Here is a 22,138-nt window from a genome sequence, read left to right as displayed (position 1 = left end):
GGATAAAAATAAGTCTTCTCCTTTGTTCTTGCCTTGAAACAGAGTTAATTCTCACTGAGGCCGCGTGTTCCAAACACTCTGTCTAGCAAAGAGTGACGTCGCTATAGAGCTGACTTTTATCTTGTAAAGGGTCGAGTGGTGATATTTCAGGCTTTGCAGGCCTCACACTGTCTGCCACAGCTATTTAGTTCCACCCCTGGCTTGCAAACACAGCCCTAGACACTACACAGGAACAAACGAGCGTGCTGTGTTTCAGTCAAACTGATATTTGAATTTTATACAATTTTTGCGTGTCACAGGATCCTCTTCTTTTGATTTTTTTTTCAATTATTAGAAAATGTAAGTCCATTCTTAGTGCATGGGCCATACAAAAACAGGTGGTGGGCAGGATCTAGCCCGCAGGCCAGCTGGGGTTTGCTGACCCCTGTTATTAGAACATACCTAAATTGGAGATAATCACTTCCTCAAAAGTGGGCTTTGTCAGGACAGACTTAATTAAATTATTTTTTACTCACCTTTCCCTTTTTTTTTTTTTTTTTTTTTTTTTTTTTTCACCTTTCCCTTTTTAAGAGCAGAGTCTGACTGGTTTTCAGACTCAGTGAAGATCATTCTACCTCTCTTTATTCTCAATCATGACTTCTGCTTAACGCTAAAGAATTTCTTAGACCATCGGCATAGAAAGTATTTAAGGGGAAATGGAGAGTAGAGGGGAGGTAAAGTTGGCCTTGATGTTGGTAGAGCGGAACCATCAAATATAAGTGCAAAACTGAAATAATAGGTTGCGTTATCTGTTGTTCTTACGTGAAAAATTAATTTCCTGAGAAAACCAAGGATAGCTAAAGTGATATTCAGAGTCATTCTTGATGACTCTCTGAGGTAGTGACATCACAGAGGGAAAATGCAAACTGTTTAAAATTTTCCTATTTAAAAAAAAAAATGATTTATTGCTGACAATAATGACTTGGCATAAAGGGTTTTCTGGGGAATCAACGACCGGTGGGGTAAAGATCCAGGACTTCATGAACCATGCCATCCCTGAGCGCCGCCGTAAGTCGTGATGGGTTAAGAAGTGCAGAAGCTGCACAGGCCTCTCTACTGAAAATGGTTCACTGATATGGCCTTGAAACTTGTTTTACAAGTGGACATTTTAGGTGTCGCTGTCTTCAGGGGCAAGGTGTGCATGGGGAGACGAGAGAGGAGCACCCCTGGCCGTCACCTTGGACCTCCCGGGTGGAGGCTGACCCAGCAGCAGCCCTGGGGTGGAGAGCACAGACTGGGGGCGGGTGCCGAGGCCAAGCACAGCCGGCCTCCTTCCAGGTCCTGAGCACGCAGCTTCCTGTCTGTCTTTCACTTTGATGTCTGGACAGCTGCTACCATTCCTTGTGCCCTTCGTGAGGGAAACAGCGTAATTGTGTAAACACCTTTGGTGAGGATGAATCCTTAAACTTAGGTGTTAGTCCTGAGTTCTCTACACCAGCTACTCTGTGATGCTGTAAGATCATTGCATGGGGGGACCCGGGGGCTCAGGGGAAAGTTAATAACAATATCTTGGATAAAGTGTAGTGTAAAAGCATATTGACAGCTGTAGATGTTTTAATCTTTTGAGGTTTACTAGATTAGAATACGCAGAGCTAGTGGCAGTTCAGAGTGGCAGGCAGAGATACTGCCGCTCAGGTCTCTTGACACATGCTAGAGGGCAAGATGGTGACTCATGAGGTCCCCCTTGGCTTAGTGGCTAAGTGGCTGGTCTCCTGCTCCATAAACAGAATTTATTTCTATCCCAGGCCTGAGGCCCTAGGGACTTAGAGGGTCAGGGAAGGAGGGCACTGTTTGGCATTTCTGTATTTACCTATGTGATTACACTAACTTCATACAAGAAACTGACAAAGAAGAAGTTCTGTTTGTTTTTTTAAAGTCCTTGAGTCACTTGCAGGTTTCTAATTGGTATTTAAAAGAATGTTTTTTCTGATCAACATTATGGTACTTTGGGAACTTAAAGCACAGAGTGTTATCAGCACAAACCTGTCATTTTGGGTGGACACACACTCACACTCACCCATACACACAGTATTTTTTTCTTAATGAAACCCAGTTCCTGGTTTTACCCTCCATCTATTCCCATTTTAAAACTCCACCAAAAAAATAGTGCTTCAGAGCAATTTTCACATCAAAAACATTGCAGCTTGAAAAGAAAGGTTACCACAGGAAGTATGCATTACCTAAATTTAGATCAAAGTTAGAATGACTGACTTTAAGAAAAAAAAAAAAAACAGGGATTCTTTCACTTCCCACCCTCCTTCACTTTTCCCAAATACAGGTTGATTGTATCTCCTACTGACTTCTGTACAGATTTATCAGAGGTTTTTCTTTCACTTCAGGGGAACACAACACGTTTTTATTCAGTAAGTTAAACTGTTAGCAAGCCTGAGTTGCACAGTTGACTGTCTTGTTATTTGGACTCAGAAAAGAGCCATTATCCGAGTGTGTGTTTAACCTATCACTAACTTATTAAGGGCAGGAAGTACTTCGATGGTGCCATTATACCTAAAATAGCATTCTTCACTTGGTAGAGTATTTAAACAACATTTGTTTCTACAGTGTTTCATAACCAACAGGAAACAATGACAGAAAAATTTCCGATATGTTCACTGACTTTTAAGTTATATACTTATTTACACAATGGAGCATGTGTAAATGATATTAACTAAATGCTACTCTTTTGCTCTTTCTTAATGCTGCTGGGCCACTTATGATGAGGGTTTAGAAATAGTCTGTAAAGAATTTCTTCTTGTTATTTGGCTCCATTAGAAAAGCAAACCATATTTTAAACTCTTAGTGTCCTGAAAATTTCCCTCCAACTGTGGTAGAATTGTGTTGCCATTTTTTAAAGCAATTTTATGTTAGGCAAATGTGGTAAAATAACAGTTTAAAAAATAATTTTTGAAACGCTGTTTTGTAGTTTATTAGAACACGTGTATTAAACTACATGTGTTCTTTATATTTCCTTCAGAAAACAAATTGATTTGACACATGAAAAATTCATAAAACCAGAAAAAATTGCAGAAATCAAGTCCAATTTTCATTTTGTAGAACTTTTACAAAAATCTTTCTGACTCATTTTCTGCCTGAAATAGTTTAAACCAACTCTTCAAATTGATGTGGCTAATTTGAGCATTCGAAGAGATGCCTAAGCAGAACTTGGAAGTATCTTGGCAAAGCGTTTTCAAGGAAGGCATTAATCTTTTTGTCTTGTGAAGAAATCATGCCTGAGAAAGGAACTAGATAGGAACTAGAAGAACTTTTGATGAGAATGAAAGCTTACTTAGGGGGCAGAAATGTTTGATCAGAAACTTCATGTGATCAAATGCACCCCTTCCAGGACTTACGTGACTACAGAAGAAAATGCCCGTAGTCGTCAAATTTTATTCCTAGGCAACCAAAGGTGTAGAGATATTCTCCTTGAAAAAGAACATTTCAAGGAAAGTTGAGACAGTTAGATTCATTTAAATGCATACTCCAAATACTGACAAGAAATAAACACAAGCAAAGCAATATTATCTCTAGTGGGGAAATTTTCGTAATGCGTTTTTCTGGTGGTAAGCTGAATGAATTCGTATACTATAGTGTCCATAGTTAAGGGTCTCCAAAGAACCAGTTCCTTCTGAATACAGCGCCAAGAAGTCCCTGCGTGACTTTCTTAAGACAAATAAGTGTTTTAGTTACTTGTCAAAGCTAGACTGAAACACCGTTGAATTTGATCAGCTCTTAGAAATGGCAAAGATTAAAATTAGAAAATCAGTTTTAACATATGCTTTTTAAAAATAAAAATCAAGGAAAATCATGGATTTTAAATTATGTAATTATTTGAAATAAAGAACCAATAGATAGGTTTAAACCGTCCAAATATATTGTTTTATATAGCTATGTATATATAGAGAGAGAGATTAACCTTAGACTTATTTTAAACTCATCATATTCGACACAAGAGTAGATCACAAAGGAAGAATCATGAATCCTATCATTAGAACTCTTTGAAACTATGATGGTTATTTTTCTATTCACGATGGTTTAAAGTATCATTTTATTTGTGTGAAAAGAGTAAAGGTAAAAAGGAAAGGTGAGAGTCTGGACGCAGACTATTAATCTATATTGTAAAAGCTTTTTCTTTTACGCATGTCTGTGATTGGGAGCAAATACAAGAGCATCCATTGAGGAAAATAATCTACTTTATTTTTATTATCGTTTATATGAGCTATTTATTTGGGCCGTCTCTCATTCAAGGCATCTGCAAAGCTTTCTCAAGAAGTAGCTTATTGGGCTTCCCTGGTGGCGCAGTAGTTGAGAGTCCACCTGCCGATGCCGAGGACACGGGTTCGTGCCCCGGTCCGGGAGGAGCCCACATGCCGCGGAGCGGCTGGGCCCGTGAGCCATGGCCGCTGAGCCTGCGCGTGCAGAGCCTGTGCTCCGCAGCGGGAGAGGCCACAACAGTGAGAGGCCCACGTAGCGCAAAAAAAAAAAAAAAAAGAAGTAGCTTATTACTTATTACGGCCCACCCTCTCACCCCTTCACAAGCAATGAATTTTAAAATACTCTACGCAAGGCAGCATTACTGTAGTAGGGAAACCTGGTTTCCTAGGATAGCAATAAACTTCACAGTTTATTAGAACCTCTTAATACCTCTGTAGCTCTTTTCATGATACAACCATAAGGATATTTATCCATCTTTTTTTTTTTAATAAATTTATTTAATTTTGGCCGCACTGGGTGTTTGTTGCTGTGCGCAGGCTTTCTCTAGTTGCGGCGAGCGGGGGCTACTCTTCGTTGCGGTGCGCGGGCTTCTCATTGCAGTGGCTTCTCTTGTTGCGGAGCACCAGCTCTAGGCGCACGGGCTTCAGTAGTTGTGGCTCGCGGGCTCTAGAGCACAGGCTCAGTAGTTGTGGCACACGGGCTTAGTTGCTCCGCGGCATGTGGGACCTTCCTGGACCAGGGCTCGAAGCCGTGTCCCCTGCATTGGCAGGCGGAGTCTTAACCACTGCGCCACCAGGGAAGTGTCCCTATCCACCTTCATGAAACATTTTTCTGAGAAATTATAGAAAGGATAGGAATTTCTATGAGAAATTGAGTTGATTCTGGGAAATGTTTTAAATTACCGGTTAAAATAGTTGAGGGACAAAAAAAAAAAAAAAAAAATAGTTGAGAGAACTCATCGGGTTGACTGAGTGTCCATTGCTGTGTTCCAGGCACTGTCCTCAGAGGGTGATAAGTGCTTATTACACTGATGTTTGTATCTTACGTATTCAGCAAAACATGATAACGATAGCTTTCCAACGGAGTCACTTTACTCATGTTTAACTTACCCAAAATTGTCCATACACATTCAGAAGAAGAAAAAAGAAAAGGAGAGATAGCTATTAAATGGTTAAGCCACGTGAGCAGTTTTGCCTACCGTTCAAGAGACTCAACTGGGTTTTGGTTCCCTTGAAGCTCCAGTAGTGTGGAAACGTAGCTACAGGCTTTTTCAGTGCGGAATGGCCCCCGCGTAAACTTCGTCATTTCGGACTCAGCCAGAGAAGCAGTGATGTGCTTTCACTCTGGAGGGAAAACTGGCTGTGTTGCCCTTGGTGGAGGGGACATACAATAAGGTTCCTTCCCGAGCCGTTCTAAGGATCATTTTGTCTGTGTCTGTCTATACTTTAGGATGCTAACTTTGGAACCTAACCCTTACCTAAGATGTAGCTCTCCCAAGTTTGATCCCTCCCTCTTTTGTTAGAAACGGGTGGCTAAACTAACTAGAAAATGGTCTTGTAATTGCTCAAACAGTGCATTAGGAATTCCCTGGAAAATGGATCTCCAAGTTCTCACTAAGCTAGTTGACTCTGAACAAAGAATCCAATAAAATATCACTTCATTGTATCCTTCCTAACTTGAGAAATTATGTCCAGTAAAAAGACTTCCTGTATAGATTTACATTTGCCATAAATTGCAAAAACCTTAGTAAATGCAGCTTCTAGTGTATAGAATAAAACTGTAAGCCATTCTGCTTTAAGTATACCTCCTGTCAGATGTAAATGCATTCATTTGAATTGCCAGTGTAGACAAAAGGGTCAGTCACATGGTCATGGATTCAGAGTCCATCCAGTGACTTTGCTGAAGTTGCCTAACTTGTGTTTTTCCACCTGCACATCAGGAGAATCATTCTTACCACTCTCTTCACTAGAAAGTAATCCTGGGAGTTAACTTAGCCATTTTCTTATGTGGTTGGCACTGTCTGATTTTAAATACTTGGCACACAGATAGGTTCTACTTAAACGAATATAAATTCAGTTGAGCTCTCTGGAAGAAAAGCACTAGGTGTGAAATAGTGGTGATATGTACCTTATTATTTTAATGTTGGTAGTTGAAAGGAAATTATTTTAATAAAGGGAAAAGCTGTAAGAAATATTTCTATGGCTTCTGTAAAGTCAAATTAATAGCTGCTGTGTTTTCATCCTGCTTCCCTGCATTTGTCACCAAAGCTGGTGAGTGACTGAGAAAGCCAGTGTCATTCGAAACTGAAAGTGTAAGCAGGAAAAAAAACACCACTCAAATGGAAAAGACAGGGCTGAGCTGTTCATGGTTACTTCAAGCTCCTCGTGCATTTCACTCCTTGCTCTTAAAAAAAAAGAAAGAAAGAAAAACAAAGTTCTAAAAGGAAATGACCATTTATTAAATACTGATTTCATGTAAATTTGGATCGTATTTTCCACCAATTTTTTGTTGTTGTTATTTCGTCAGGAGAGTTAACCACAAAACCTAGGCCTGGACTGTAAGTCATAGTACACCCATGGTTAATTAGAAATACACATGCTCATAATTAATTGAATTATTAGCATAAAATAAAGGGGAATTTATAAATTGCCAGTGAATCACAGTGCTAGAAGAGAGCTTTCTTTCTAATTGAGGCATCTCTCTTTTCACAGATGAGGAAACTGAGGAGTAAGAGATTAAATTATTTGTCCTTTGTTGATTTAATTCTTTTTAAAGATGATCAATTAACTGTTAGACCTCAGGTTCGCATGTGTCTGCATCTCTTGTTTGGCTCTGGTGCCTTATACCGGTTAGGTCTGTAATTGCAAACCGGGCCTGTGGCGCCCACTCTTCGCGTGGGACTGGATAAACCCTTCTGTTTGTTAACCGCAGCCTGGCAGTGAGCTGGACAACTTGGAGGAGATTTTGGATGATTTGCAGAATAGTCAATTACCACAGCTTTTCCCAGACACGAGGCCAGGCGCCCCTGCTGGATCAGTTGACAAGCAAGCCATCATCAATGACCTCATGCAACTCACAGCCGAGAGCAGCCCTGTTACACCTGTTGGAGCCCAGAAAACAGCATTGCGAATTTCACAGAGCAGTGAGTATGAGATATTGATGGTTATGCCAAGAAATTCCCATGTTATCACCATCAGAAACAGGGGTTATTAAAATCTGACGCAAACAGCTTAGTCACTTCAAGGTTTTTATGGTCAGATAGCACCACCTACCGTCCCAGCCCTTCAAAACAGCATTCAGGGTGGATTCTAGTAAACATGGCCTTTTTGCAGGCGCTTGTGGTTAATATAATCAGCACGGAGTGAGACTGACCTGCATTGATAAAGTTCTTCGGGTGATTGTCATACTTCCCTTCATTTCAGTTACTGCCTTCATAAGTGGAGCTTAAAATAGATTTTCTGTGTCTTAATATATGGCTGAATACTTAAAAGACAGAAACTTAGAAAGTTATGCTGACTCTTCAGGAATAATATACTACTAAAATTTTTTTATCAAAATACTCATACATGAAAGGGCTACACACATTAAAAATACCTTGTCCTATCTCTTAGGAATCCTCATATAAATATCCATTTTACATGGAAATTTATCATATAAATGTTTTCTAAGTGCATCTTAAGTTCAATTAGTATGATATGCAGCTGGAAGACCTTAGACTGTTTTGTAAGTGACATTTTTTATCGCTTACTTTTATTTTTTTAATTTTTTAAATTTATTTGGCCGCACTGTGCGGCTTGCAGGATCTCAGTTCCCTGTTCTTGGTTTTTTTTTTTGGCCGCACCGTGCAGCATGCGGGATCTTAGTTCCCCGGCCAGGGATCGAACCTGTGCCCCCTGCAGTGGAAGTTCAGAGTCTTAACCACTGGACCACCAGGGAGTTCCCTATTTTATATTTTTGTAAGTTTAAGATGAGGTCTTTCTCCACCTTGAACACTTAGTTTACAAACTTGATAGTTAGCCAAAGTTGTCCGATAGTTTTGAGCAGAAGAAAATATCTTTCCTGCGGTAGGGACATGATCTGTAGAAAGACAGAGAACCTCTTCAGTGTTAAATTGGTGAACAGAATGATTTGTCCCTCTTCAGATACCGTTTGACCCAAAGCTTAGCGTCTGTTCTCAAATCAGAAATGGCAACCATCAACCAAATCACAAAATATCCTTGATTAATAGATCTTTTCTCAAAGTGATTCGTGATCATTCTGAAAAGGGTAAAACAACACAGAGTTTTTGCTTGTTATCTGTCAAACGTGCCTACTTCTTAGGGAATGGAGGGTTGCTTATGGCCTATGAGAGATCACAAAGTCACAGAGTTGAGAAGTGAGTAAGAAACACAGTAGCGGGTTTACGCTCATGACCCAGCGGAGTTAATAGAGGACTGCCTGAAAACTCGTGGTTTCTCCTTATCTGTACCTCCTGATGGTATTCAGACTACTGAATGGTAACCAGATACCTAAACCTGAGGAAGTCAGCTTAAGCATGTACATCGTTTTCATTTAAACCCTAATTCTTCTAAATATTTTTTTTCTGTTATTGATTGTTAAGAATGTTAACGTGTTTTAAATGTTCTGTTTCATACTGTGTTTATATAATTCAGAGAAAATAAAGTCCTTTATATTATTTACTATATTAGCCCTATGAATTGTAATTTATAATATCTTTGTTCTTGTAGAAACATTGTTATCAAATCACTGGTTGTCTGTGTGATAGTATAGTGTGCTGGTGTAGTACTTACTGCACAATAAACTCTTGTGAACTAACCATAAGAATCCTTTCAAATATAAATGTATCTGGAATTTAAAGAAGCTATATTTAGAAGACTTAACAGGGCCCTAAAGCTTCAATACTAACTTCAGGTACCAGAGTTCACACATTTAAAGATTTTAACTTCCAATGAGAGTAGACATTTTTAACCTAATTCTATTCCTAGGAAAGTCCAATTCAAAAATGATAGTCTCGTGTCCAAACCACACGTATCTGGGTTTGGTGCTATATGCAGGAGATGTTTATGGCTTCACAGCTGTGACAAAGCAATATTGCTAAATTCAAATAATATATGAAAAAAATATTAGTAGTTTCCTTAACAAATACAGTTGAATATTAGAAGTTAATATTGGGGAGAAAAATATATGGTAAATAATAGGCATGCTCTTTTTTTTCCTTTTCCTTTTTTTTTGTTTTGAAAGGTTGTCAGGAATTAAATTAGAGACTTGTTGGTTAGATGGCAAGTCTGTGTTTTGGCGCCACATGTTTTTTTGTCTGTGAATTTGTCTTTTATGTAGGCAGTTGGTCCCTGACATGCATATCTTTGTTATTTTACAAACGACATTTTCCCTGAACACTACTTCTGTTGCTATATTCCATTATCCTATATTAACCTTAAATTTTCATTTGTTTTCTCCTTAGCTTTTAATAACCCACGACCAGGGCAACTGGGCAGGTTATTGCCAAACCAGAATTTACCACTTGACATCACATTGCAAAGCCCAACTGGTGCTGGACCTTTCCCACCAATCAGAAACAATAGTCCCTACTCAGTGATACCTCAGCCAGGAATGATGGGTAATCAAGGGATGATAGGAAACCAAGGAAATTTAGGGAACAGTAGCACAGGTAAGGGCTCAAATGTGCTGTTAACTTTATCGGTGGGTTATTTAACTTAATGATGTATTCATCCACATCAAACTAGTAAAATTTTTCAAGTGAAATTTTTTTTGCTAGAAACTAACATTTGAATGTAACTAAATTCTGCAAATTTTCACTGCGAGCATGGTATATGAAACATCGGAAAGCATTCAAGTAAGCTGACCCTTTTATTCTGTGATCATTGTTCTTACAAGGGTTCTAATCATTAATCCTATGGCATAGGCTTATTTCACTTCTACTCCAGTTACAATTCCAGACATTGTAGTGATATGTGTAAAATAATTTGGTGGTTGCTAGCTTGTCGTGATAATCTGCTGATAACCCCAGAATTTCCTGTTAGACTTGTGTTGGACGAATTTCAGAATGAAGGTTTAAAATTCAGCCAACCTTTTATACTCGTAACAATAGCAATTCTCATTCCAAAAAAAAAAAAAACATTAATTAAAAATAACTAACTTTAAAAAAAAAAACAAAAAACGAACTTTACATAGTAGTATGCCTGGCCTAAGAGTAGCTGATCCAGGGGCTCCATTTTTAAAGATCTGTGAAGTTGCCTGTGATCTGGTTTGGCCCTTGACCTGCTGTAACTTAAGGTGTCTGCCTTAAAGTTGCCCATGCATATTCCTAAGGGGTAGTCACCGTCATAGCAGCAGCCGTACTCCCAAACCTCCACCCGGTTCGGGCTAGGAATCCCTGCTGCAGCATTGATTGCTATTACCACCACGTCCTGTACCCTATGGTATCTGTACCCTGTGGTATCCTGTACCCTTAGGATGCTAAGTTTTCTGATGGAGAACTGCTCACGGTTTACCGCTGGAGACAAAGGCATTGAAAGAAACAGATATTATAAAAAGAACTTATATTCCTGGGTTTTAATTCTTGGTGTTTTTTTAGCTTAGTCTGTAACCCCTGTATACACATTGCCATTTAGATAGTTAACAGAAAATAAGAGTTCAATCTAAGGGTTGAAAAGATGGATTTCTTTTCTAACTTTCTGTTGTTGGTAAGCAGTTCATGGGAAATGTGAAGAATGTTGTATTAAAATAGTTTATTCATTCAGCAAGTGTTTATTAGGCGCCTACTATATGTGCCAGGCACTGACTACATCACTAATTTATTTATTCACAGAAACAATGCCATATTAGTTTTACATTATTTTTACAATAAAGTATTGATTTATATAAGTAAAATATTGACTTATGTAAAATTCTGTAAGGGAAAAGGAGCCAATGATTTATGAAAGGTGGCTTCTTATTGGAATACAAGAAGATCTGGGTTCTTGGAGGACCTTTAGGAATTGGGGGATATACCTATATTCAAATCTGGGCAGCCTGGAGATGACTGACATCCAGGCTATGAAGATCATACAATGCCTGTGCTTTGTTTCAAAAAGAAAAATGAAAAAAACCTGAAAGAGACTACCCTGGTTACAACTGCATTAATATTTCGAATTATGGGTTATTTTCCTTCCTGCTTTCTATGCTTTCTATAATCTTGTTATATTAATTAGATAATAGATTTTTTGAAAGAGAAAATGCCTTTTCTCCCACATCTTTGTATAATTCAAACCTAGCCTTAAAACGGTTTTTAAAATATGTATTAACATAATATTGTTCTAACTTGTTCAGTCTAATTACCCTTAACTCTAAATCATCCTAATGTAGCACATTCTCATTTCACCAGTGAAAAACCATCCGCAATACATGTTCTCTCCATTTCGGAAATAATACCCTATTTTTTAGTTGTTTATCATAACTAAAGTAAATGAAAGCAAGCCATGTCTCTGAAAGCAGAACTGTTACACATCCATTATTAAATGCTTCAGAATGAAGGGTCCTCACTCGGGGTTGTTCCCCTTTAGGATATCAAGTCTTAGCCCGTGTCTGGCCATTGCCAGCATCTCGGGGGGCAGGCCAGAGAGAGCAAACGCATGATCTGCCCAGCAGTGTTGTGCTCTTCTCACTGGTGTGTGTGGTCATATAGCTGTTACTATCTCAATGTATACAAGGGTTTTTACAAATCTGTCCCAACGCAGCCTAGACCTATATGGCCAGGAGTGTGGTGGTCCAGGTCCACTGAAGTGGTTGGCACTCCCTTGCCTTGGCCAAAAAGAACTGGAGTGGAAAGATGCTGTCATTCCCCCAGCTTCCGAGGCTGCTTTGGTCAGCTTGGAAGCTTAACAGATTAATAATGCTCAGAAAGGGATTTGGGGATTGAAAGTCTGGCCGGGGCTTCATGGGATATTCTCTGTGATTTGGGTTTTTAATTCGAATATTGATTATCAGTTTGTACCTTGTTCCTCTTAGCCTCACTTCTCTTTTGGAAAGTAAAGCATTGACGTGTATATCAGCTAATGTGATTCACTTCCTGAGGAAGGAAGTTGGGGTTATCCACACGCCACAGCACCTGTTTCTAAGTACATATGGGAACAATTTTAACAGCTTTTCCGAACTGTAAAGAGTGGCAAGTCCGTGTTGTGAAAAACTTCGTAGTAATTGCCATCTCGTGTTTCTTAGCCAGGGGCCCGTGTCTGTGCCGGTGAGGGCCTGAGCTGTTGGGCTAACCGTGTATTGAGAATGAACGTCTCGTACCAGAGTCAGATCGTCTGGTGTTCATACATGCTGACTGTGTTTCCAGTCACTGTATCTCCGTTTTCTCTGGCTTGCCTGCAGGCATGATTGGTAGTAATGCTGCCCGGCCCACCCTGCCATCTGGGGAATGGGCACCTCAGAGTTCTGCTGTGAGAGTCACCTGTGCTGCTACCACCAGTGCCATGAACCGGCCGATCCAAGGAGGTATGATTCGGAACCCAACAGCCAGCATCCCCATGAGACCCAACAGCCAGCCTGGCCAAAGACAGATGCTTCAGCCTCAGGTCATGAATATAGGTAAGGTAGTTCCTGTGCTCTTTGCTTTTCATTTTTATCCTTTCTTAGAAGAAGAGAGGAGCAAGCTCCATAAGTTCTGTCAAGACATGCTGCTCATTTGCGGTTTAGGTAATCCCCCCATGTCAAGCTGTCATAAGTGGGATTTTGCTGGAACTCTGTATAGGATCATAGAATTGCAGGTTTTCCGGTTACCTAAGAGAACCCACTACCTTTATGACGTTTTATTTTCGTTAAATTATCTACTTTCAACTTTTGCAGGGAGTGAATTGCATTGTAACACTATAAATGTTACACAGATGATGTTCTGAAGAAGCATTTCAGTGATGCACCAGTGGTTCCTAACTCTGCGTGGTCATCAGGACCTTAAAATGCAGATCCCTGGGCCACTACCCTAGACTGTTAAACCAGACTCTCCCAGTTCCTCACTGAAAGTGCAGGCTCTTAGAGAGCATCTCACAAAATGTAGGGATCACTAGAATTCTCTTTGGATACAGCTCACATGTTATTAAAATTAATGATCTGGTACACTGTGTGATACCATTTATATGAAATGTCCAGAATAGGCAAATCTGTAGAGAAGGAAAGTAGATTCGTGGTTTCCTAGGGCTGGGACTCTATGGGGGGAATGGGGAGTGACTCCTAAGGGTCATGGGGTTTCTTTTGGGGGGAATGACAACATCCTAAAATTGATCATTGTGCTGGTTCTACAACTCTGCAGATACACTAACACCCACGGAATCGTACACTTTACACGGGCTAATTGTATGGTATGTGAATTATATCTCAATAAAACCATTATTTTTTTTAAAAAGTAATGCAACTCATCCTCAAGATTTTCTCAATCATTGACATACTAACCTTTCTCTTACCTTGTACATTAGCATAATTCAGATACGTTGACGTTCACGTACTTTTTCATATACTTGGATATGGTGCACGATGAGTAAGCGCTATATCATTAACGGAAAGATGCCAGGATTGTTTTTTTTGTTTTTTGGGGTTTTTTTTTTTAATCCTGCATCGGCAGGCGGACTCTCAACCACTGCGCCCCCAGGGAAGCCCGCCAGGATTGTTTTGACACGATAATGCAGAACGCTCATCCTACCCCGGCATCAGTTTTCTTTTCTGGTGGTTTAATTGCTCAGCGCATTTTGGCTTATTGTTTCTGAGATGACATTCACGTTGCCTTTCTACAGAGAATGTACTTCAAATTAATAATGTGTGATTTCCAAACATAAATTCACATAATTTGAGGCTTACATGAAAATACTAAGAATGGCCAGATTTCCATTCAAAAATAAACTGGGAAATTTTGAAAATGCTAATTCATTCATTTAAAAAAATCATAATAAATAAATTAGATCCAGAAGTTTCATTTATCCTCAGTGTTTCTTCTCTGCGTGGCACCTGGCTTTTGAGCTTGAAATATGGCTCTGTGAGCTTCACTGTGTAGCTGAATTTCTCTGATTTTTAATAAGCTCGAAAAAGCCGTGAACTCAACAGAAAAGTATCTGTTGTAATGGAAAACAGGTCTACAGATAGTGATAATAAAATCATTAAAGAGCTCATATCATGCATTAGCTTTAATCCTCTACAGAGAACTTCTAAGAAAGAGCACATCTAAGTTGTCTGGGCCACCTTTCTGCTCCTCCTTTACTCAGACCAGCACTTCTCAAAAGTATGTCCAGGACCTCGATGCCCTTTTAGGGCGTCTGCCAGGCCAAAACTATTTTCATAATAATACTAAGATATTTTGTACCTTCTTCACTCTCATTCTGTCATGGACATACAATAGAGTTGGCTAAAACAATCTTGTTTATGTTGCAAACAAACAACGTCATAGAAAAAGAAATCAGATTTGTGGTTACCAGAGGGGAGGTGGGCAGAGGGGAAATTGGATGCAGGCGGTCCAAAGGCACAGACTCCCAGTTATAAGTTCCAGGGACATAACGTTTACAACAAGGTCAATGTAACTAACACTGCTGTGTGTTATATATGAAAGCTGTTAAGAGAGCAGATCTTGAGAGTTCTCATCACAAGGAAAAAAAATTTTGCATCTATTTGAAATAATGGATGTTCACTAAACTTGCTGTGATAATTATTTCATGATGTATGTGAGTCAGATCATCGTGTTGTACACCTTAAACGTCTGCAGTGCTGTATGTCAATTATACCTTAATACGACTGGAAGAAAAAAATCTTGTTTATGTTAACATAGTGGATTTATTATGATGACTTTTAAATGAATTAATAATCATTTTTTCTTTTTCCAGTTTTAATTTCCAATATAGTAAATATCAGTGAGATATAACCCACATACACAAAAGCTGTACTTTAAGAATATAAAGACTCCTAAGTCCAAGGGGCTTGGAAATGCTGATCTAGAGAGTCTTTAAAGTGGGTGATTAGGGCTTCCCTGGTGGCCCAGTGGTTGACAGTCCACCTGCCGATGCAGGGGACGCGGGTTCGTGCCCCGGTCTGGGAGGATCCCACATGCCGCAGAGCGGCTGGGCCCGTGAGCCATGGCCGCTGAGCCTGCGCATCCGGGGCCTGTGCTCCACAATGGGAGAGGCCACAACAGTGAGAGGCTCATGTACTGCAAAAAAAAAAAAAAAAAAAAAGTGGGTGATTAGCCTTGGTATTTCTTGCCTTTTTTTCTATTTCAGAACAAAAATTCTCTTATTATTTTCACCTAATTATTATTGCTTCTGTCTTTTTCTGTAAACTGTGTATTTCTCTTTCTGTTCTATAACCAAAACGGATAACTTCCCTTATTACAAGTTGTAAGATTTTGGAATTGTTTCCTTCTCCCATTTCAGGGCCATCTGAATTAGAGATGAACATAGGGGGACCTCAGTATAGCCAACAACAAGCGCCTCCAAATCAGACCGCCCCCTGGCCTGAGAGCATCCTGCCGATAGAACAGGCACCGTTTGCCAGCCAGAACAGGTGAGTCTTGAGCGCTCAGGAGGTCCCGGAGAGTAGAGTTCATGAGTGCCGTGAGTTATCTCAGACCTAGGCCAGAAGTTAGTCTGGTCCTTTTGAACAGTTGGTGCCTGACCGGTTTTCATGTATTCAAGCTATATCATTTAGTGGACTGGGAGTACAGGGGTTTGGGGGGCCGGGGGCGGGGGATCCAAAAATCAGTTTGACCTAGCACATGCCTTTAAAGAAGTTATAATTTAGTTGGAAAATAAAATATGTAAACTAATTAATAACTGTAATATGAGCTAGTATGTACTATAAATGCCCTAAGAGAAACAAAACATATTTCAAGGGATCATCCAATTGGGGTGATTGGGGAAAAAAGCTTCAGAGTCTTGAGTAAAGGTATCATGTCAGGAGGCAGCGATGGCAGGAAGCCAGTCCATCTGGCAAAAGCAGAATAATCAGAGTCCTGGAGGTCACAGAAGCAACACAGTATGTTTAGGGTAACAGAGAATAGTCTAGTTTTATGTTACGTATATTTTACCACTTTAAAAAAAAAATAAAAGTATCAGAAGATTTGGCCAGGGACTTCCCTGGTGGTCCAGTGGTTAAGACTCCCTGCTTCCGGAGGAAAACTAGCAAATGATGGAGCAAAAATGCACATTTCATCTGTTGCATTCAAAGTGCTATAATTCAAAACTGTGTCAGTGAAATAAATGCCTGAATGTTTAAATTTTCATAAAAAGTAGCCTTTAAAATATATTCAGATAAGAAAATGTTTTGACCTGTGTATACTTTCCAAAATCATTCAAAAAATTATTGGGGTCTTAAATTTGCTGTATTTTAAAAACACTGTTGCATACATTCATTTTGTATCAAGTAAAGTCACAAATCCTCCTTTTCCAGCTTAAGAAAATATATTGTATTTACCTTAAATTTTCATGCTTTAATAAACATTTAATCTTACTAATTTTTAATGCTTAATAGGAAAGAAAACTAAACCAAAGATTTTTTTTTTCAAAGTGTTCCCCTGGCTCGCAGTTGAGATGTGACAGTCATTTTTGCACAGATTCTTCTTCAAGAATTCAATTCACAGCTGTTGACTTTTTTCCTCCCTCTTATAAAAGAAATAAAGTATACTGATATATTCAAAAAAAAAAAAAAAGACTCCGTGCTTCCAGTGCAAGGGGCATGGGTTCGATCCCTGGTCAGGGAACTAAGATCCTGCATGCCACAGGGCACAGCCAAAAAAGAAGATTTGGCTGGAAAAGTAGATTAGTAATGGAATAGATTTATAGAGAGTCTTAAATACCAAACTCTTCTTCAGCCCTTTTTCTTTCTTTCTTTCTTTCTTTCTTTCTTTTTTTTAAATATTTATTTATTTACTTGGCTGTGCAGGGTCTTAGCTGAAGCACGCAGGATCTTTGTTGCCTCGTGCAAGATCTTCACTGAGGCACGCAGGATCTTTTTAGCTGCAGTGTGTGAACTCTTAGTTGCAGCATGCGGGATCTAGTTCCCTGACGAGGGATGGAACCCGTGCCCCCTGCATGGGGAGCACGGAGTCTTAACCACTGGACCACCAGGAAAGTCCCTCAGCCTTTTTTCATTAAGCCGTTGAAGAAGTTTTTGGAAAAAGGAAGTGGTATATGATCAAGTTTGATTGAATTTTTTTGATTCTGATTATTAGTCTAATCATTTTTGTTTCTTTGTAGGTAATCTTTTCTAATTGCTTTTGAAATATTTTTAGAATTGCTATACAGTAGTCTTACTATAGTGTGTCTAGGTGTGGATTTATTTATTTATACTGCTTGGTATTTGGTGTATGTTGTGCTTATTTTATCTGTGGATTCATCAGCTCTGGAACTGTAGCCATTATCTCTTTATGTACTGCCCCTCCGCCATTTTCTCTATGCTTTCTTTCTGGGATTCTGGCAAGACATACGTTAACCGTCTCTTTCTACATCAGATTTTTTAAAACTTCTACCCTCCTTATTTCTTAACCCATGTATTTTCCATCTCCCTGTCTCTCTGTGCTACATTTGGGATAATTTATCCATATCTATATTTCATTTTGTTAATTATCTCTTTAGCTATGTTTAAACCAATTATATTTTTCATTTCTAACAGTTCTGTTTGCCTGGTTATTTTTCATAGTCTCTTACTGTTTGCTTATTTTTGTGATTCCATCTTTGTATCATTAAACATCACATTCATCATTACTTTCTAAATTTCTTGATTCGATAATTCCAATATCTGGATTTCTTGTGGTTCTAAATCCAGTGATTGACTCTTGCTCGTGGTGGCCTGTTTCCCTGAGTATTTTGGTAATCTTTCATTGGGAGTTCCTAGTTGATCTTTGTCAATGATCCAGCCGGGGGTTAAAGTTGAAGACACTTTTCATGCAAGGGAATTTGCATTGGTCTCTGCTGGAGGTGAGGGTCTCCGCTCACCACTCTCCTCAGTGCAGTCCAGCACTCTCCACTCAGCTCTTTCACTTGGCTGTGGCCCAGCGCCCCAGCTCTCAAGGATAGAACTTAGGTGTTGCTCAAGTTTTCGCTCAAAGATGGTTCTTGTTCCATTATTCCCTGCAAAGACAGTATCACAGTCGTGTTATATGCATAATCCCATGGTTTTTAAGCAAAGCACTGGAAGCAGACATTGCACAGGCGACCTTGAGGCCTATGTGATGGTGCTGCTTGGCCAGTTGGGTGGGCAAAGAGCCCCGAGGCAGAGAGATAGTTAGGAGCCTAAGCAGGAGTCAGTGTGGGCACTTAAATGATGGAGGCGATGTTTTCTGGTCAGTAACCATGTTAGAAAACAAACTGGAGGAATTCTGCCTTGAGGCTCACATGTAGAAAGTTCGGGTTGGAGGCTCAGTGAACACCTTCCAGACTGATTGTTTTGTCCTTTGGGGATTATTCTAGTCTAAAATTATGAAATACTTTTATCAAATTCACAAATGATGAAAGCAGGGTTTCTCAAATTTTATAAGGGTAGATATTTCCAGAGCTTCTTGTTTAAAAAAACAAAAAATACAGATTTCATAGTGACTCTTATTACCCTGGGATAAAATGCTTTTGCATAGCTCAGAACTGTGGTGTGGTGCCCATTTTCCTTTGTATATCTTTTTTTTTTTTTTATAAATGAAAAGTAACTTTATTACTGGGGAAGCGAAGAACGTATACAAGAAAATCTAGATTCTTTCTCCTCATGCACTACTTTGGTAATAAAGTTCCAAATATCAACTATGAAGATACTTACAAGGATAAATCTTTCTTAGCATGTGCCCATTTACTGTGTGGTGGACATTTTTTCATAGAAATCATATACTTAAACTAAATATACTCTTATAGTTTACAAGAAGCTTAGAATATTGTATTAACAGAAGACGAGATTACGTTTTACTGCAAAATATTATAAAAGTGATACAATTTTGTGGCTCTTAAATGTTTAATTACTTGAGTTGAACAGGGGAATGAAGAAGAAAAAAAGCCCAACAGAAAAATCATCAGGACACGGCTCACTTTAAGATTTGCTGTATTCGATTTGTTCTCCTTTCACGTCGTCTCCAATTAGCTGATACACGTAAGCGACAACTGTAGAAGCCTGGATATCCATCAACACAAATGAAGGAATAATGTTCGTTTCCAAGGCCTTATATGCTCCAGTGGCAGAACCTGGATTAATGTAGAATTTATTTTCATGGTCAAATGCTTCAGATTGATGTGTGTGTCCTGAAATAAGGATATCCACATCAAACTGCCTCTGCAGCAGGGCTAAGCTGGCCACGTCTCCCCGTGGAATAACTTCATGTCCATGGATCAGACCAACGTTGAACTGCCCAACAGTTAGAACTTTCTGTTCTGGATAATTCAGGTTCGCATCGAAGTCTCCTCTCACAGTATGAACATCACCAGCCAGAGTCTTGAGATAGTCATAACTCTCTTTGGTACAAAGGTTTCCAGTGCAGAGAATGTGCTGAATCTTTCCGGGTACCAGCAGTTTTTTTTTAATTTAGCTGGCAGACTGTTGCACCGGTGTGGGATGTGCAGGTCTCCTAATAGCAACGCCAACTGGAGATAGAACAGTCTTCATCTTTAGAGGGGGATCCCTTCAGAGATGGATTGAAGTACATAGTTAATGTGGGAAGCATCCTGTCACTGGGCTCTGCTCAGTCACCCCTTTGTATTATCTTAAGAGAGTGGTAAAGGATTCAGAGGATTCAATGAAGTTTTAAAAAATCAAAATAGCAGAAGATGAATAGGAGCCCAGCAGTATTGGACGTGTGTGAAAACGTTGGGAACTAGTTATTTCACTGAAAGAAAGGATGATTAGGGCAATTGCCTAATAACTGTTTTAGGGAGATAAGGAAGAGAGGGTACTCGCCAGCTGTATTCCATTCGCCTAGCGGGAGAAACTAGTGTCTTCCAACCCCCCTGTGCCTGTGAACCACCTTTGGGATCTCATTGAAAGGCAGGTCTGGGTGGAGCCCAGGATTCTGCGTTCCTAACAAGCCCCAGGTGATGCCAGCACCGCTGCTCCTCCCACGCACTCTGTGTGGAAGAACAGACAAGAACCGCAGTCAGTGTGGCTCTTAACCGGACTAGCTGCCAAGGGCGGCGTGTGGCCTCCACCACTGAGTACTCTTCTTGGGGACAGAGCATTGCGTAAATAACCACCGTGATCATTCTTGGAGGTGGTACTCTCTCGGGGTCCTTCCAGCTCTTTGAGTCTGATTTCGTGGTGTCAGTGAGTATTGCGCGTTTTCTAAATATCTTTATTGGATATGTTAAAAAACACACCCATTTCCGTGGAAACCTGCACCTAGTAAAAAGGTAGTCGAATAATTAAATCCAGTACCTGAGAGCTGGTTTTGGATGAAATGTCTAAGATTAGTTTCTAGGGGCTTCCCTGGTGGCGCAGTGGTTGACAGTCCGCCTGCCGATGCAGGGGACACGGGTTCGTGCCCCGGTCCGGGAGGATCCCACATGCTGCGGAGCGGCTGGGCCCGTGAGCCATGGCCGCTGAGCCTGCGCGTCCAGAGCCTGTGCTCCACAGTGGAAGAGGCCACAACGGTGAGAGGCCCACACACCGCAAAAAAAAAAAAAAGATTAGTTTCTAGGGAAAACTGGGCCCAACGTGAGGATTTTCACTGTTGCCCAAGCAGAGGAAGGGTTCTGTTAAAGCAAAAATGAGGACCTCCCCGGCTGTCCAGCAGCTGGGGCTCCGCACTTCCACTGCAGGGGCTGCGGGCTCCATCCCTGGTTGGGGACTGGGATCCCGCAAGCCACGCAGCGCAGACAAAAACCAAATAATAATAAAATGGAAGAATTCCGAGTACACACTGAGGCCAGCTACAGAGTCGGCTGGTTCAGTTTGCTGGGGGCATTTCTGTGACTTGCCCTGCCCTGTTCTCTTGTTGCTGTCAGTTTTCTTTGTAGAAGAGCGCTGTGGACAAAGTAAAACATTTCCACCACTTTTAAAGTTATTTATTTCCGTTTTTCCAGCCACTTACCCCTCTTCTTTTATTTTAAATAATTCAGTTTGGAAGAAATTTATAACCAACTTTATGGTAGTCTTATTGTCATAGAAATCCAGAAATGATGGATAACAAAGGTTCTAACCACGTCTCTCTTTTGAAATAAAAGAAAAGCAGTGCCTTTTTAAAATCCCCTTTATAAGTATCATCATTAATATTTTATATTTTTACTGCCTACCTATTTAGGAATAGGTTTTTAACTGTTTTATGAACCCAGCATTAGTTTATATACACATTTCAGAAAGACAGTAGTTTAGCCCTTTAATCTCTAATGTATTCACATACTCATTTATTTATAGCTGAATTTCCATTTTCTGTAGTTTCATTGTGGTTTTTCTTCCTTTATTCATTTTGTATGTAAAAGAGTTGTTTAAAATATAGCCCCAAATTTATGGATGATTTTTTGATGATTTCTATTGGATTTATAAAAGTGAACAGTAGCTGCCTTTCATGAAAGACTTCCTTTCACATTAAGTTCAAAATCTCTGAGTAATTTGGTTTTCTCTTGTTTGTAATGTGTCTAAGAGTAAAGGTTCTTTGGTTGATTCTTTCTCATCATGTAGTAGCTGCTACTTTCTTGCAGAATTTTGAAAACACACATGAAAAGTGATAGTATGGTATGATTTCTCAAACAAGAGCTCAGAATAGATCTTATTCCCCTTCTTATTACCATCTTTAATGTCCTGCTAGTCTATAAATAAATGAAAGTGTAGATTTCAAGAAATAAGGTTTTTATTGATGATGGATTAACTACCTTCTGCTAGTTCGTTACTTACCATTTTGCCAACTTGGGGCCTCTGTGTGCTCTTCCCTTTATTCCTCTGAATTTTATCC

The 22,138-nt window shown here is 39.7% G+C and overlaps 1 protein-coding gene, 1 non-coding gene and 1 pseudogene across 9 annotated transcripts in view; 1 reads left to right on the top strand and 2 right to left on the bottom strand.

Annotated features, from left to right (window-relative positions):
- NCOA2 (nuclear receptor coactivator 2) overlaps window positions 1–22,138 on the top strand; it is a 169,406-nt gene that overhangs the window by 128,706 nt on the left and 18,562 nt on the right. For 7 of the 8 annotated variants that reach the window (XM_024739019.1, XM_024739023.1, XM_024739022.1 and 4 more), the window contains 4 exons: window positions 7,180–7,390; window positions 9,710–9,916; window positions 12,622–12,837; window positions 15,657–15,786. In XM_024739019.1, the coding sequence (XP_024594787.1) occupies window positions 7,180–7,390; window positions 9,710–9,916; window positions 12,622–12,837; window positions 15,657–15,786 (764 nt within the window). The remainder of the gene's footprint in view (window positions 1–7,179; window positions 7,391–9,709; window positions 9,917–12,621; window positions 12,838–15,656; window positions 15,787–22,138) is intronic. The other variant, XM_024739024.1, reaches the window with a different exon arrangement.
- On the bottom strand, window positions 8,112–8,184 carry TRNAG-UCC (transfer RNA glycine (anticodon UCC)). The gene has a single exon. It is a non-coding gene; the product is annotated as a tRNA-Gly (tRNA).
- LOC112395687 (vacuolar protein sorting-associated protein 29-like) lies at window positions 18,177–20,165 on the bottom strand (annotated as a pseudogene).

Source organism: Neophocaena asiaeorientalis, unplaced genomic scaffold (genome assembly GCF_003031525.2).
Source record: "Neophocaena asiaeorientalis asiaeorientalis breed wild unplaced genomic scaffold, Neophocaena_asiaeorientalis_V1.1 scaffold299, whole genome shotgun sequence".
Classification (NCBI taxonomy): domain Eukaryota; kingdom Metazoa; phylum Chordata; class Mammalia; order Artiodactyla; family Phocoenidae; genus Neophocaena; species Neophocaena asiaeorientalis.
Note: the sequence above shows the minus strand (reverse complement) of the source record. Positions and strands in the feature narration are given on the sequence as shown.